This window comes from Tenrec ecaudatus, chromosome 17 (genome assembly GCF_050624435.1).
Source record: "Tenrec ecaudatus isolate mTenEca1 chromosome 17, mTenEca1.hap1, whole genome shotgun sequence".
NCBI lineage: Eukaryota > Metazoa > Chordata > Mammalia > Afrosoricida > Tenrecidae > Tenrec > Tenrec ecaudatus.
The window spans coordinates 44093329-44112186 of NC_134546.1; the positions used below are offsets into that span (position 1 = coordinate 44093329).

The window sequence follows — 18858 nt, forward strand, 5'->3', positions numbered from 1 at the left end:
GAAGCCATATATGGTTCCAATCAGGTATGACTTCTTTTGAAGTTTTCAATGGTTTTACTTTAAAAATGGAACAGAAATGGTCCACAATTACAAAATTACCTGTGAAAGAATTGCAAACATGATGCTGAGACTTAATACTGAGCAGTTCTATATTAACATAAGGCTTCTTTGGGGGGATATTAAATCTTGGTACTTGTGATAAATATTTATCTTCAAAACTTGGTTGAGGATGTAGCTACGAAATCTATTGTTCAATAGAAACGCATATTTCTACAGAATATCAGTATTTCAAAATATTATAGCCAAATAGACTATGTTAAATGCTTCCCTCTGACCTGTAGATAGTAGCAATTTGTTTGGGCACAAATTGCTAATGCCATGATTAAGTAAGCTGATGGAACATCACCTTCACATGTCTTTGCCATCCCTACTTCTATCGCACTTTTATTTTTCAGAGATTTGGCGGCCAATACATTCACTGGAACATGTAGGTTCTTTAAAAATAAGAATGATGAAATGTATTTTCATATGTTAGATTCCATAGGAAAATATTTTGTTTCAAAATCTGTGGATATAAATAATCTTAGAAAAGCTTGACTTAACTATTGTGGTTGTATTTAACATGACAGAGACTATTAAAAATTTACTTACCAGCAATCATGTCCAAATGCTGTAGGCTTTCATTTCCAAAGGCCAAAGGCTTATTTGTTAAACTAAATCTATAGCTTTTATGTATAGTCAGTATCTTATTCTGAGTTCTTTACAGAAATCAAATAATTTGAAACTAAACCGATGGGCTTGAAGTGATAAAATGCTAACATGTTCACCAGAAAAGATCAAAACAAACAAGCAAACAAACAAAAATGGAGAAAAATGCATGCACTGTGTTCTGAAACTGCAAAAGAAAAAACAAAAACGTTCTCATTGAAACCAAAAGAAGCAGCATTTTTTGTCATTTTCCATAAAGAACACTGCTGTAAGTAGTCTGTTTTCTGTGGGGTGCTGAAATCTGCCAATGTCTGGCATTGAGGTAGGAGCATCATACAGCTGGTACCGATGGGGTTGAGAGGATGTGTGTTCTGTATGAAAAGTGATACCCAATCAGAAATCAACAAATGTTAAAAAGAAGTTCAACTTACCGTGGTAATTTGTGATTCACTCTATTAATAATACTAGAACATAAAAGGTAAATGAGAGTTGGAAAATAAGGAAGAAAACACCCACCTTCCACATTGTTGTCTTCTGAAAGCACATGACAAGGAGGGAGAGAAAAAGGAAAAACATTCATTAAGCAGCATGCAGACTGGACCTTGCCTTTGCATGTCTTCCTCATGCAAGGCACCAAACACATCATGCAAGTGCTCCATCGCTATCATTCAGAGGGATAACGAAATCACAGGGAAGCTCCAGCCCTCCCTGTGGCAACATGTACATCATCTGGGGCACTGCCAGATCCTGAGCAAAGCACTTTAAAAAGCCTCCGCTGCCATATGTGAAGCAGATATTTGTCTTCTTATGTATTGGTGGTGTAGTCTACCTGGTTAGTTTCTTTTTTAATGCTTTCATATTTAGCTAACGGTTTATAATTCTATAAGATTTTAATTATCTCTTCAAAGTTAGATTTGAGTGTAAATAAACCTCCATTTAATGTTGTCACAAAATTTCAGCTAGAGACACGCCAAGTCTACTGCTATGTTACCCATCCATCTGCCATTGTGGCTTTTAACTCTCTCTAATACTTCAGCGGCATTCTTTAAAGTATTACGGCTTAAACACATGCAAGGAAAATTCAGAAATTATTTGCATTTTAATGATATGCAGGGTGTTAATATTTCTTTAACAATCATGAAGATCCTTATAATATATTAGATTACTTTCGATAAAAAATTGGTGTGGAAAAGGCATTGCTGAAAGCAAAGTCCATCCATATGGGATATGCCCATTAGACATAACTTATCACGATTTATTCACTTTGCATTTGTTTAGAGTTCACTGCTCAATTATTGCACGATCAGGACTCCTTACTACCTGAATATTAACTCAGGAGCTACGGAAGACACAGTACTTGAGATCCAGGTGTGACACTGAATAGAGCAAGAGCAAGTACCCTTCTTAAGAGTAAAATATGTCCATGCTGACATTCCTAGTCGCATACGTACATTCAATTAATTAAATCTACTTGTATTTATTTGAGATGCCATTGACTCAAAGGTTTTTGAATAGTTAATTCCAAAACTTTCAAGCGACATGACTACATGTGCACTTTTTCATTAAGCTTAGCAATACTTCTTTAATAATGAAAACCATTCCTGTGCTATGTTAACATGTTATAGAAAATAGTGAATGGATATTTGTGGATAAATATAATATTGAACTATATTTAATTGGCCATTTTCTTCGTAAAAAAATTAGGTGAAACAAATATTTTGTATGTATTGCTTTTTTTAAAGGAATTAGGCTGAATGTACTATTCAGTGGTCACTTTAGACATGACAGAAATACAAAAGGTTTGCTTTACTGCTTTGCATTGAATTTCATTTAACCATATTTATAATGCTTAAGATAAACTGTGGTTTCTATCAATTACACAAGAAACGACCTATACAAGTATATTTTAAAGTATGTATTTTTGCTATTCCTTATGGAGAGTAAATAAAAAAATCAGGGAATTCAGAGAAGAGTCATGTGCCGGGACAATCTGCAACTAGTCTGCCACTATGTAATTTCTGGTGTCGAAAGATGGTGAAATATGGCTGTGAGCAGCACAGGTGTAGTAAGAGGTCTGGTCATAGGGCTGCATAAAAGATGTAATGAAAAAGAAAGAAAACACAACAAAATAAAACATGCTTAGGCTTGACCTCAATTTTGTATGTATCAAATAGAATATCTGGAAAGAAAATTATATGAAAAAGTCAAGCTTCTAGATGTAGACCCTGGGGTGGATTCTCTTTTAACAGTTAAGACACATGGTTCACGAAGGCACAGAGCCACAAAGGGTGCCATTGACCCTGCCCTCCTCCCAGAATTTATCCTGGTGCTTGCTCATAAAGGGAATTGGCTTAACTAGTGGAAATTCAATAATCAGACATGCCCAATGGGTATGCAAATTTTGACTGGACCAAATTAAGAAAAAATGTGTGCCTCAAATAGACTGCAAAATGGAAGCACACACACGTGCACACGCACACACACACAGAGTAAGAAGAAGGGCCATAGACCGACTCCTAAAAAAATGCATGTACAGAAAAGCCAAAAGCACTGTTATTAGGGCTCCAGTCCTCAGGTAGATGGGTTTTACAAACAAAAAGTTTGTAAATAAGGTTTTTCATGATCAGTAGATGACGGCAGACATGCTCTTTCAGTGATGCACTAAACTCAGTCTTGTTCCAAACCCCAAAATTCACTGCGATAGTGTCAACCCCAACTCCTAGGGACCCTGTAGGACAGGACCTCTGTGGATTTATAAGGCTGTAACTGTTTATGGGAGTAGAAAGCCTCATATTTCTCCCAAGTAGCAGCTGGTGGTTTCAAACTGCCAACCTTTCAGTAAGCAGCCCAATGTATAACCCTTTACAGACCAGAGGTCATCAAAACATCCAATCCAAACAGGGACTTCTCAGGGGATCTGCTGGGCCAGTTACATTCAAGGTAGAGCGGGTTCTGGCAACAGTGTTTGGGAGTCCCCAAAGTGGAATCTTGATAGATACTCCTGAAGGCAAAAGGGCAGCACCATGGGTTTATTATAAAGACATTTAAAATATTGCTGAGTAAAAAAGTAAGCCAGGCTGTGGCCAGGATTTATTTATTTATCTGTTTGTTTGTTTGTTTATTATCATCATAGCAATGGTTCTATTCATTCTTCAGGGGTGCCTATGAACATCTTGTTGAGAAATGTTGCCCGATTTCCCTAGAGCCTGTATCTTCCCTTTTCAGATTTCTTTCGTATTCCCAAACCTGGAAAAACCTCGAAAGGGAACAAGATTTTAGTTCCTCAAGTATGCCATGACAGTTGTCTTATTTACAAACAGAAGAACGCAGAATTCTTCGAGGAAGGATTGGAAAGTTGGAACCATAACCTTCAGAAATATAGAGACCGAGATTAAGGATATATTGAGAAACCACAGCCTCACATTTGGGTTTTTGCTCCTTAATTAAAGTTTCTATGATGTTGTAGTGATATTTTTGTACTTACCCTCAAGTAAATCAAAAAAGAAGATACTAGGTTGGAAACAATCTTTCTCTGATTTAAATGAAGGACAGAATGCTTCTCTTTATTTCATTCCATATCCTCCTTTTGCTATGGGTTAGATGGGCTCAGATCATGAAAACTCATTAAACTAAAGATGCTCCACATTTTATATCAGATCTGCATATCATTATAATTGGTGTTATCAGTAGAATTTACAATCATACTCAAAGTAATTTACTTTCCCTTGTGCCTTCCCATTTGGTTTTCTGGGAAAACACAATGACTATCGATTTAGAAAAAGAATGTATTTTCTCACAGCATCAACGTTTGCCTTCTCTTTTCAGATTATTAGGCAACCAAATGGCAGTTTGGTTTTGGGCGGCAACAAAGGGCGGGGCTGAAATTTGGCCTTCACCAATGTAAGAGCGAAGCAGTGAATTCTGGTGTCTGAGGACACTGCAGGACTAGCTGGGTGGTGTCTCTTGGCTTGCGGAAAACCCCAGCTTCTTAACCTTGCTAGTCTGACCCTTGCTCTCTTATCAAGTGGACCCTTCGGCTTTAGCTTCCCTATAACTGTGAAACCGACACAAGCTCGTGCTTTAGCTGTCTTTGGATTGTGTGAATGAGGACTACAAAGTCACCAACAAGATATTTTTAATTTTATTTTCCTTTCAAAGAGGATGTTCTTTCTTCACAAAGATGGGTATCTTGGCCATATAATGAATGATGATTGTGTGCGGCTGGGAAAGGAAGCCGCAGACTGATAAACTGCATATTGTTTAATGACTGCCGCATTGTTTCTCCTTATTTTTTTTCTCTCTTTGTCCCCCAGTTTATAATTATGCAAGGCCGGTAATTTTAGTTTGTCCTATAGTAGTGATCTTTGCACATAATCTTAATTGCATACTTTCAGGAAGAGAAAAAAGAAATCAAATATGCCTGCTTCAAAAGAAAAAAAAGCAGAAACTTAATCATGACCAGGGAACAAATTAAACTCGGAACTAACGTGTCCCTATATACTCCTTTCTTATTACCTATACTTAATGGTACCCAAATGAAACTCTTCATATAAAAATGCAGGCAGTGCCAGAGTTTATTGATTGATTTATGTTACATCATTTTATTGGGGACTAGTTTATTTAACCTTAAGCCAAAAGAAGCAACAGCCTCCACTTGGACATTCCTTCTACTCTTTGGCTTCTTTCCTTCTTTGCAGTAGCCTGCAGTTCCCTTCCATCTCCCACCTCCTTTTCTTCCAGCAACACCATGGCTTCTTACCCTACTCAACCCTTCTTACTCAACTCTAAGCCTTTCAAGGTAGGCCACATGGCAGGAAAAGTAGTGTTGACCAATAGAAGGAGGAACGAAGGTAAAATGCTACGTCCTTATTCCTTATTGTGGTCAAGGGCATTTTAAGTGACTTTCCTATTAAGGCCCTGGTGGTACTGCTGTGTGAGTGCTGGGCTGCTAATCACAAAGTTAGCAGTTCAAACCCACTAGCTGCTCTATTAGAGAAAGTTGAGGTTATCTGCTCCCATACAGATGTACAGTCTGAGAATCCCTGAATAGGGCTTTCAGGTTTTGGTTTTTGCTTTTCCACACACTGGTTGATTGACTTCCATCTTCACCTTTCTAGTCATTCATATTACTCCTCAAGGCTATGCTTCGGGGTGGGGTGGGGTGGGGGGAGACTATGCTTCACCCTCACTTTAGTGATTAAATGCCAATCTAGCAGAGTATGGTTTTCACGTTGGTTCAGGATAAGGCTTTGCCTTATCATGCGTTAGCTGTGAAAGCCGTTAAGAAACATTAATAATCTGGAAATACTTCGTGGGATAGGAAATGAAGTTTGCAGTTCTGTGCAGCAGACAGAGGAGGAGGAACCATGGCCAGAACCACAAACTTCAACAGAAAATAAAATACAAAGGGTCATTATAGAGATTTAGGAATGAAAATAAATTGATCAGGGAGGTAAGTTGGCTAGTTTCAAAAGCCTTTTTTAAGAAGAGGCCTCATATTATTTAAAATCTACCTACATGATATTCCAAACACTTGTTCTCGACTGGTCATAGGGTTAGCCCATAGAACAGCTATTGTTTTCTCGCTCTTTCCTGCACAGGGAAGGAGCGGTTTCTCTAAACTCGCCGCGATATCCCTGGCTTCACCCTTGGAAAGCTGAAAGTATTTTCTCTAGAAACGTCATGGGCAACATCACAGTGTACTTTTGGTGCAATGCGAAGGTTAAGTATATAATAGAACTAAGGAGTCCTTTGTGAGTGGGCCTGCAGACTGCTCTGTGCCCTGACAGTGTTGCTGGATGGGGAAACGTGGTATGTTTCAATTTGTTTGTTCAAGTTTGAAAGAGCATGCGCATTGAGTTGGACACTGTGTTTCCGTTTCACGCAGGTGCCAATTAGGTCAAAGGAAGCCGGTAGCATTGACCAAATTCAATGGGTTTCATCTTGTTAATGACCATTGTTAAATGAAGCAAAGAAAGGAAAAGAAAGAACAGGTTCTTCTGGTTAAACTATTCAGTGGTCCTGAAGGAATGTACTATTTGTTATCTGCTACTGTGGCTCCATGAAGGTGATTCCGATAGGTGCATGGATGACTCAAAGGACAGCAAATAGAATCGCACATTTTCGAACTATGAGCATGTAGCACAAGGACTTTGTTTGGATTTCCCAGTTCTCAGCCTTGGCTCCTTCTAAACTCTGAAAGTTAACATCTCTAGATTCATTTCAACGTGCTAGCATTCCGGTGCGAACAAAGGGACCTCATGCCAATGTGGCTTAAGTGCTGGGCTGCTGACTGCAAAACCCAGACCCACCAGTTGCTCTGCAGGAAAAGGACGAGTCCGGTTGGGATCGGTCTATATGTGCTCAAGTCACTTATTTTTGTTTTACTGCTTACCTGCACAGGAATGCTTCCTGATAAGGAGCTAGCATGTGACGAAGAGCAGGGGGTTAACATATGTTCTCTCCCACAAGCCCAATCGCTGCTCCCTAACCCTCCAACAAAAGCTGTTTCAGACGTGTGGCCCTTTCCTTTCCAAAACTCTGAAGTCGTTCATTCTAGTTGAGAAAGGAGAGCAAGTGAGTTCTTGTGTTGGAAGTGTAAGGAAATGTAAGTCCACCTTTGCCGTCCTACCTACCTACTTTCCTACTTACTAACTATGGAGCCGCTCTATAGCACCAGCCCTGTGCTGTCACTCTGTGACAGATGCAGCCTGGTGGCAGTAAGTTAGGTGGCTTTGGAAGGACTTACCACCAACTGATCATTCTTCTTGTGGTTATAAATGTGTGTTGATACTCAGATGTGTCCTTCCTGTGACAAAATGAGCTATCAATACCCTAAGGCCTGGCAGAGAACACTGCACACCGTGTTCTAGGTTACCGACTATTAAGGTAGAGAATACTTGAGCCCCCTGATGGAGGACACCAATGGACGGTCAAATCCATTTGCAAACACTCTCAAATGTTCTAGTAATGTATAAATATTTTCTGTTAAATCATATTATTGTGGAGATTTTCCAAATATACTTCTGCTTTCCTTCACCTATGCTTAGGTTCTCAGACTAGTAAATCTAATTAATTTCTCTGAAAATAATACTAGGGTATTTTGTGACATAATTGAATAGAAAAATTTTAAAAAGGTGACTAAACTGTATTGCAAAACAAGTGCTAAACATAGTGTTTACAAATTAAATACTTCATAAAATAGTTTACAGGAAATAAAATGATTATATGGTATAAAACTGACCTGTCAATTATATTTGCATTCTTATAGTTAGTGCCTTAACTATAAACAAAATAGTATTTGTAAATAAGAAATATTTCTGATTATTCTAATTCATTAGTACATTTGCATATGTAAGAATCTAGAGAGAAAACTTCATTTCATATAAAAAGGATTTTTCTTCTAGGCATTTACATTCTAGTTCCTAGTGTTTGTAACTTAAGATATTTACATGTCTTATAATTTATGAAAATTATCATTTTAAAGTTTTATAAAAGCCACTGAAAAACATTTTTTAAAGAATGGCTTTTTTTGCTAAATTAATTGCATGTTAAACATTTCTAAGGGCACAAAGTTGAGTAAAATGTTACTTATAAGTATCCAATTATTTAGGCATTGTGTGAATGGTGGGCCATGTACTGCAGGGGGAAATTGCTCTGTATAATCTTGCTTTGCCAAAGAACTTAAATCTGGCTTCATTTAGTTTAATAGCACTTGAGGTTCAACCACAAGAAATTACTGTTTTCAGGTAAAAACTGGTGAAATATCAACAATTCCTTATGCTTAAACCTAATATTTATAACTTGGTTGTTTCCCTAGAAACTGTGGCAGGCTCTCCTTCCTTTATGTAATGTAGTTCTAACATTAAATTAAGCTGAAGCACTATTGCATTCTTTGAACCAATCATCAGAATGCAGATTACAGAGGGCATATAATTTTTTTGTATAGTGCAGTTAAGCATTATAAAATCCTCAATTAACTTGTTCCTAATGTTCAAAAATAAGAAAAGTGATAACATTCTAACACTGGAGTAGTCCTATCATTTTTAAAGTGCTTTCATAAACATTGTTATTTGATCTTTCCATTATCACATCACTTAACAGTGTGGTTGAGTGACTTGCCTAAGATACCAGAATGAGAAATTAAACTTTTAATGTCATGAAAAGAACATTTTAAGGCTCTTTGTTCAGATTTCTGAAGATTATAAAACCCCTTTAAAACAGATATAAACATGAAGATGTTAGAGTGCCTGACACCAATACTAAAATCCCTCTTTCAGTCTCACATTGTTTTAAAACAGCTATAAAACAATATACTTAGGATTTCATGTATCCTATTTTAAGATGGCAGATCTAGAATAAAGTTCCTAACTTCATTTTAGTCCACTAAAATAAGAGCTAAATTTAACATTGCTTAATTTCCTTTACTGAAGAAAAAGGAGGGAAGAAAATCCCGCTTTTTGTCCCTATCCCATTAGAGTGAAGTATTTACCTGCAGAAGCATGGTTAGGAAATCGTTGGCCTACTGCAATGCCAAAAAGCAGGCCTACGTTTGTAAATGTGATTATCTGTATTTATTCTAACCTTAAGAAATAAAAGGGAGCCATTACATTTATTTTTACTATATTTAAAATTTTAAGGAATATGTTCATTTCATACACAGTATGTAAAATTGTACTTCACTTTAAAAATGAAATAAAAAATTCTAAATAAATAAATGAAGACCACTTTCATTCAAAATCAGATATTTTGCTTGCTAGGACAATATAATATGAATTTGACACATAAAGATCATTCATCCTTTCATACTAGTTATAAACTGCTTTCTCTTTCCATATATACTAGGCAGTATATCTCTTGGGAACTGAGTAGCAAATTCTAATCTATTAAAATCTGAGTCAGTAGACAAGAAAGATGATACTTACAAAACAAAACTAAGTATGTAGCCCCAACTCCTGGGTTTTTAAAAAATAACTTATTTTTATGTTGTAGATAAGAAGGATACTTTTTCACCTATATAACCAATTGTATATCCTTGAAGATTTCCTACTTGCAGTTAATGGACTAATGTCTAGGATGGAGCTAGACCCACTAGCTGGTAACCCAGGAGGTCTAAGGCTAAAGTGATCCATCGTTTATCTACGTTGATTGGCTGAAGCATAAAATAAAATCAGCACAAATATAAACTTAAAACTCCCAGTTCTAGCTTTTGTTTAAGTAGTAATTTTTGGTTTAAAGCATTTTTTTACAATTGATCTTTTTAATGGTATAGAACATTTTAAAGTATTCATTCCATTAACAAAGCAGTTTATTTTTTCCTTTAAAATGGATTAATAGAAATATGATGTAGTTAATTATTTAACTGAGATTTGAGGAATTTGTAGATTTATGGAATTTCTGATAACTAGAAAGTGTGCATTCTCTTGACCCAACTTTAAAATTAAAGATTTATTTTTTCAAAACAGTCTCAAGTCAAACTTCTTCCGGTGCTACTTTAAAATGTGTGGCAACACAATAATATTTTACATTTATCCCTCATAAGCCTCATCCCAAAGAGCAGTGTAAGCTCTGGGGCCCTCTCTGTGAGACACACATTCACACAGATCAACACCCTACTGAATATTTCCTTTCATGGCCAAGCTCAAACGTCTTTTATATTTCTCTACATAAAAAATACTTTTTTCTTATGATAAAATGGATGTAAGTAAAACAAAGCACTTGAAATAAATACTTTAATAACATAATTGGTTGCATCGCCAAAGCTATTTTACCCATAGGATATTTATCAATTATCTATAAATCTCTAACTAATTCTCACTTATATAGTTTACGCCATTCCTACTAAAAGAAATATCAAGGTCATTCTGATTTCACTGTCCAATATGGAAACTTCAAGAAATAAGTATATATTTTATTATAATAAAATGTTTTAGTATAATAAAATGTCGATTTAATTCATTAAAATTAAATAAAATTGAGCATTCAGTTCTTGAGTTGCACTAGCCACATCTCAAGTATTTGAATGCCACAGGTGGCCATCAGCTGCTAGATTAACCAGCCAAGGTGACGAACGGTTCCATACCCACAGATTGTTTTTCTGGACAGCGACCATGATCCATAGTTTTAAACAAGCTACCACTCTTCCTTCACAATGGCTTTAATTAACAATCTGTTCATATTGATGTGTAGGCTCTTTGAAGGAATAATTAAAATTAATAATAAAATTTTAAAGGAAAATGAATTACGATTAGATATGGTTATTGAATTTGTGCAATATAAGAGAAATAATAAACATTTATGAGAAATAACTGATAAAGAGTTTGCTCTGTTTCTTCACTTTAATATACCATTAAATAATTCAAACTCTGGACAATTACTAGTATTTTCATCAAAGATCTTTTATTTTAAACTTTCACATAATGAGAACATGCTGAACATGCTTTGATTTATAAGCAAATTAAATATGGAATTCACTGTAAACCTACTCTTAATTTCCCCACTTTCCCCAATATTCTTCATTAGGCCATGTAAGTCTACCTTATTTTTTACACATTAGTTTAATAACAATACACATTTTTCTAACTGGTAAAATGGACCCACCGCACACTATCTCATACAATAAATCATGCTACATATGGTAACTCTAACACTTTTACTTTTTAAAATATCGACCTATAGAAAAAGAAACCAAATAAGCATTGGAAATATCAACATTATTTTCCTAAGACTGACATAACAAAAACAAGCAAGTGATAACAGGAAAGCGAACCACTCAATTATGTAGCTAGTCCAAGATCCTGGTGAGAGTTATTATATGATAACAAATCCCCCTCAAAAGAAAAAGTGTAAGTAGGAATAATGGGGTAAAAATGGAAGCACGACTTGTGAAAATAGGAGGAGTAGAAAGAGTGGCAAAACACAGAGAGAGATGAAATGGAGGATCAATACATTTCACATGAAGAAAAACTAGGATACACAATGAAAATTTAAAGTCGGTAGGCCAAACATATTTTCAGTCTTGCATGGCAGGTGACCTGTGCCAATGTGTGGACATTGACCACTGGCATAACAACAAAGTGCCCTTTTAGGATCAGTTGTTGCTGTTTTTAGCTTCTATTGAGTCGATTCTGAATATAAATTACTCTGTACACAACAGAACAAAACCCTGCCTAGTCCTGATATGCTAGAGATGTGTTATCCACTTTCATAAAATAATGTAAGTGAGGGAACAGAAGGAAAAATTTTAAAACACCAGGGCCTAAATACACTAATAGGTAGCATTTAATTCAGACATTCCCAACATATTTATTTTCTAAAAAATATATTAGGTGTTGAGAAGGACAGATGATATGCAAAATGATCCGAGGTCATCCAATACCTTAGTTCAGCTCACTTCATGACAATAGCTGCAAAGAGTTTATAAAATGTTACCCAATATTTATCTCATCTCTAGAGATGGACATATTTTCAAGAACACCTGTGTCAACATCTTGAGGTATAACAAATTTATATTTTGCATTGCTAAGGGTAAATTAGCTTGTACGTGAGCAAAAAAGGTCTCAAGCTAATTATCAAGTTGATTCAGACTCATAGCTAACCTAGACTGGAGGGTTTAGATAGTACAGGAGAATTACTCTAAAGTGTCTCCAAAGTTGTAACTTTTTACAGAAGTTGACTGCTACAGCTTACCTCCCGCTCAGTAGTTTTAATCATTAAACTATCAGAATTCTCTAATCTATACATAAATTAATCGATTGAAGTTATCAAGAATTTCATCTTTCTTGGATCTACAATCAGTGCTCATGGGCGTAGCAGTCAAGACCTCAAAGGATGGCATACATTGGGTAAATCTGCTGCACAAGACGTCTTTAAAGTGTGGAAAAGCAAGTAGCTTACTTTGAATAGTAAGGTGTGCCTGATCTAGCCGTGGTGTTTTGATCGCCTCATATGCATGTGAAAGTAGACACTGAATAAGGAAGACCAAAGAAGAATGAATGCATTTGAATTATGGTGCTGGGGAAGAATATTGACAGGATCACAGTCTGCTGAAAGAAAAACAAATCTGTCTTGGAAGAAGTGCAGCCAGAATGCTACTTAGAGGCAAGGATAGCTAGGTCTTATTCTCATGTATTTTGAGCATATTGCTGAAGAGGACATCACACTTGATAGAGGGGCAGTGAAAAAGAGAAAAGCCCTGGACCAGATGGATTGACAAACTGGCCACAACAATGGACTCCAACAAAGAACAATGTTACGGAAGGTGTAGGGCCAGGCCGAGTTTTGTTCTGATGTACCCAGGGTTGCTTATTTGGAAGAGACCCCCTGGTCCCTACCAACAACAATATATTTTTTAATTGTAGCAGTTGCTAATATATGTCACTGGTGGAAATTTATTTCCTATTAGCATAGGCAAAAGGTATCATAATAAATTATGTTCAAAATATGAAACACTGCAAATAACATTCAATCCATGGAGAAAACACAATGGAAAAAAACAGTGGAAGCATCACTATAGTAATGGGTCAATAATAGATGTGCTTATTTTTAGTTCATATGGTTCTCTTTAGGGCAGTATGGAAAGCAATCTACTGAGTTTGAGAAAATAAACATCATCCTTTTAAATGAGTCTATGAATAGGAAGAAAAAATAAACTAAATCATTAAAAGTTCATAAATATATTAAAATATATTAAAGTCCAACTGAAAAATAAAATTATGTCAAAGGAAAAAATACTAGGGAAACAGAAACCCTTGGGAGACTCTGGTAATTCCCTGACAAACATGTAATATTCGAATGTTTCATTTCATCATCCTTAAAGAGGAAACCGAAAGTCCAATGAGCTTGGAGTTAAAAGAGCTCTATTGTCACCACGAATAAATTTTGGAATATCTGTCCATTTTTCACCCAATTTCTGCAATTGACCCAATAAATAAATTTTCAATTTGATCCATAGAGTTACTGATGCTCATAGTAGTAAAATAATATTTCACTAAACATTTTTCAATAATGATAATTTTTATTAAAATGAATTTTAAAATAATATATCAAAAGATTATTCATATGCTTTCAAAAGGAGTCTGAAATGTACCAAAGATACCAATAGCTTCTATGCCTTACATTCTTAATGTGCTATTATAATTAATGATTCTGATACTAATTTCAAGCTACTCAGAACTGTATTTCCTCGTGTTCTTTTCAATGTTTAGCTTCTAATATGGTGACTACATATAAAATAAAACAAAAATGTATCCCGCAATTTCCTTGAAGTCAATTCTAATTCAAAGTGACCTCCTGTGCTTCATAGTTGAACAGGAATTGTTTAACACGTGTGAGAAAATGATCTTCTATCTGACCTTCCCCACTAGAAATGAGACCCACGGTGACATGAGGATGTGAATTTCCCGTCAGAGACAGGCAGGGGTTACTTGTGCTGCTGCGCCTTTTCACGAAAGCACATTCTCACATCTAAGGTTGCTGTTTTCAGTGGCCCTCACGTGCACAGTGCACAACTGTGCTTCACTGTGTCTTCCAGGCTGGGACCTCTCAGGAGCAGATCCCAACCCTGGCTCTGGAGATGCCACGAAGGGGTTCCGGTCACAAACTTGCTGACTAGTAGCTAGTTGAGTGCTACCAGAGCATCTTTACATTGGAGGTAAGGCACTATAAGTACCATAAGTATTCTTTTGGGTAAATGGGAAGGTAGTCTTTTAGCATTAGCTACAATTTCAATATCATTCAATTTCATTGCAAGAGCGTTCACAATGCATTAATTGGGCATTTCCGTACTGTTTCCTCAATGGATCATGCTTAATGGATTATGCAACATTAGATCATGATGATGCAGAATACCTATTCATTTCAAATCCACACACAAGCTCAAAAAGCCCAGCTGTGTTATAATATTTAATTATCACAATTACTAGGTCAAGATCAGATAAAAAATAACTGCTAAAATTTTAAAATATGGAAAAATAAAATGTTTTCTTCACCACTTTGTACCCCATGTTTAGCACAGCACGTGGCACATGGCACATACTCAAAAACTGTGAGCAAATTAAGAAGAAGTACTAAGTGGTAGAAATACATCCCTCTTATTCAAGAGTCTTTGCTACACATTTTTGGGGAGTTTAATTCGTCATGTTTTCCAAAGGGGTCCAAGAGGTGCCATGGTTAAGCCTTAGAGCACTAACCTAAAGCTGGTGGTTTGCCTGTGGTTCTGCATGGCAAAAGACCTTATAATTTGCTCCCATAAAAGATTACAAAGACTTATGGGTCAATTCTGCATCGTCACATTGGTCTCTCTGAGTCATAATAGACTCAAACCACCTCATAATAAGTCTGTGGCACTTACAGAATCTGTCAAATTGCGGAGAGGTAGAATCTAGACTGTCAATCAGGTCATAGCCAATGAGGTTTCTGTGTGGGCATGGCCTTTTCTAGAGGATTCTGGGAACTCTGGTCTTCCTCCTAAGAGGTGTAGACACTCTGTCTGCTTTGTCTCCCTGTGAAACATTCCTATTTTTGGCAAGCCACATGGAGCTACGCTGATAGAGCCAGAGCCCTGGAGCTGGAGGAGCCATGTAGAGACCCACTCCAGCAATGAGATGCTTCCACCACCACTGGATCCACAAGACTTTCTACCCACTGGCCTGTGATCTTCCTGTATGTGTCATTGCATGTGTTGTGTGGGTCTGAAGAGGAACTTATACGCTGGTATCGGACATATGGGCTAATATTGGACTTATGGACTTGATCTGAACTAGTCAGGGATGCTTTCTTAATATACAATTATTCTTTATAAAAAGCTCTTTCTTATACATATATGAGTCTCCCTGGATTTGTTTCTGTAGTCAACCCAGACTAACACAAAGTCCAAAATGACAATGAGACTAAAAACTTATCAGCACATTTTTAGAAATCAAGTTATTATAAACTAAAAAGTAAATATAAATGCATATAACTTATTAACATATTGACTTCTTACAGTAGAGCTTTTGAAAAGATCATCTATGAAGTTGTAACAATTTGTCCTAATTACAACCTATTGTGTCATTATATATTTAGCAATATATCAAAAAATATTTTCAGTAAATTCAATGATTTAAATCAAATCTATTTATATATTTTAATATTTATAATTTACTAAATGTACTGAAATGTGTCAAACACACCCATTTATTTATACTGGATGGGGTGTCAGGCTTTAACAATATTAGAAGAGTGACATGACATGCTAAGACTATTTCAAATGAATTTTATTTTCATATCAAGTTCACATTAATAAATATCAAAAATCAGAAACTTCAAAAATTTGCATGGCATTCTTGTGTTCATCTTAAATAATTTCAAGTAATTAATTTTAGGTTTCACTGAAGTTGATTACATGGTATCTAATCTGTGGAAATTAAAATAAAATGCTCTCTCTAATTAAAGCAATTCCAAGAAACAAATTAAATAATGTACAGGAAGAATGTACTAGTAGTTCCCCAAAGAAATGGGAAAAAGACCCTGCTGGAGGGGCTTTCATGGCACGCGTTTTTCCCACGAGGTAAGTGTCAAGCAACTTGCTCTGAGCTACCACATCCAGTGGCAACACCTGGGAAGGTTCTCTCTGCTCACAGTGACTTTTTTCCTAAAAGCAGTTCCACTGGAACATTGTTTGCTGTGATGGCTGACTTAAGAGAACAGCATGCATCTGTGAAATTTTGTTTCCTGCTCGGGAAAAATACTCCAGAAACTGTTGTGATGTTGAACCCAGCTTGCAAGGACAACACTGTGGGAAAAACTCAAGGGTACGAGGAGTTTACTCTTTTCAAAAATGGTGACATGTTGATTCACGATAAACCTCCTTCTGGACGTCTGTCAACTTCCCAAAGGGATGAAAATGTGGCCTCCTAGTGCATTTGGAGTTCCTTCTACCAGGTCAGACTGTTAGTCAAGCTTTCTATTTAGTGGTTCTGAAAAGATTGCATAACAGTATACAACAAAAAAGGCCTGATTTGTGATAGGCGGGGACTGGTTTTGCCATCTTGACAATGCACCAGCTCACACAGCCATTTCAGTGCACCAGTTTTTGGCAAAAAGCAGTATGCCTTTCTTTCCCCATGCACCTTACTCACCTGACCTCACTCTGTACGACTTCTTTTTGTTTCCTCAAATGAAGAGGGGCATGAAAGGGCAGTGATTTGATGACTTAGAAGAGATGAAAAAAATGAGGGAGGTGCTATCAGCCTTCCAATCAGATGAGTTTTCAAAATGCTTCCAAGAATGGAATCGCAGATTTGACAAATGTATTAAGTGTAATGGAGAGTACTTTGAAGGTTATAAGATTGTTTTGCAAAAAAAAAAAAAAAAGTAAATACAAAGGTGTGGGAGAGGGGGAATTCCAGTTTTTTTAGGGGGGTATCTCCAGGTATTATTTACAATGTTCATTTTGTTTTAATCATTTATTGGGGGCTCTTACAGCTCTTACCACAATCCATCCATCTATCCATTGTGTTAAGCACCTTTGTACATATGTTGCCATCATCATTTTCAAATATTTTCTTTCTACTTGAACCATAGGTATAAGCTCATTTCCCCCATCCTCCACCTTCCCTCCTTCATTAACCCTTGATAATTTATACATTATTATTTATTTCATGTCTTACACCGACCGCTGTCTCCCTTCACCCACTTTTCTGTTGTCCATCCTCCTGGGAGGGGGTTATGTGGAGCATTGTGATCAGTTCCCTCTTTCTCCCCCCACCTGCCCCTTCCTCTCCTGGTCTTGCTACTCTCATGATTGGTCCTGAGGGGATCCTGTGTTTCCAGCTCTTATCTGTACCAGTGTCCATCCTCTGGTCTAGCCGGTTTGTTCGGAAGAATTGGGGTCATGGTGGGAAGTCGTCTGTTTCATCGTGCTCCTGGAAAGATGTTCAAACTCAGAAACCTCCAGAAGCAGTTCCCCTCAGCCCGGTAGGGCCTCCCTTTGAATGAGAATTGACTGAATGGCAGTGGGTTTGCCTGTGGATTATACTGGCTCTTGGAGCCCAGGGGGTGACTCAGGGTAGGTAAAGAAAGGCTAGTGACCTATCATTCTGCAGGGAAAAGAAGTGATGGTCCGCTTTTTGTAAAGACAGCAACCTTAGAAGCCGCACTGTCGTTCTACTCTATCCTGTAAGGGACACAAGGAGTCCAAGTAAACTGGAAGCAATAGTTATATGAGTTTGAGTTGGAAATACAACACAACTGTGACATGGAACTATTTCTTCTTTATTTTTTATGCAATTTATGAATCCTGAGTTTTTGACAGTTATAGCTTTATAATCAATGATCTGAAAGTATTATGCCATTTAGAAACTTAGTCTTTTAATTTTAAGACTGAAATAAATATTACTGGGCTACAGACAAAATAATCAAAGGCTCAGTCATACGACATATGGCTTAGCTTTGGCCAATATCCTCTGGTGGAGCAGATGATTACTGCGCTCCACTCTAGCTGAAATGCTGGTGGTGCGGGCACACCTTCAGCGAACAGACACCTCAGAAGAAAGTCCTCACGATCTACCTCGGAAAAATCCACACCTGAAAGCCCTAGAGGTTCTACGCTGATGTACGTGGGGTTTTCATAAATCAACACTGGTTGAGTGGTCTCTATTTTTGTTGGTTGTTTTGTGGTCTAGTTGATTCCAACTCCCAGCAGTCCTCTAGAACAGAGTAAAGTTGTCCCATAGGGTTTTCAAGACTGCAATATTTATGGAAACAGACTGCCACATCTCCCACCCCCCTCTGCTCCCAAAGTGGTAGGCAGATTCGAACTGCCAACCTTTCTATTAGCGATATGGACTGTCAAGGTGTCCGCAGTGGCCCCTGGGTCACAGCTTTGACTTTAATTTCAAAGGAAATAGCACTGCTAAAGGCCAAAACTGTTGACAAGCAGGTTTCAGGTATTAAACCAGACCCAAGCTGAGTTCTCCTTAACTTAGTGGCAATAATCCAGTACTCCAAACTTGGTTTGATTATTTTTACATGAATATTAGATGAAAAACTGGAACTGTAATTTTCTTGGTACCAGATTCCTGTATTTTGATGTCATAAAAAATTAAAACCACCAATTATGAGTCCCAGCTTTTCAATAAAAGGGGGTATGTGAAACCACACATCAGTTTG

The 18858-nt window shown here is 36.9% G+C and overlaps 1 protein-coding gene across 18 annotated transcripts in view; it reads right to left on the bottom strand.

Moving 5' to 3' along the window:
* NRXN1 (neurexin 1) overlaps positions 1-18858 on the bottom strand; it is a 1245618-nt gene that overhangs the window by 1126720 nt on the left and 100040 nt on the right. For 11 of the 18 annotated variants that reach the window (XM_075535222.1, XM_075535218.1, XM_075535212.1 and 8 more), the window contains exon 2: positions 1225-1242. The exons of 6 other annotated variants lie outside the window; for them this stretch is intronic. In XM_075535222.1, the coding sequence (XP_075391337.1) occupies positions 1225-1242 (18 nt within the window). The remainder of the gene's footprint in view (positions 1-1224; positions 1243-18858) is intronic. One more of the 18 variants, XM_075535215.1, reaches the window with a different exon arrangement.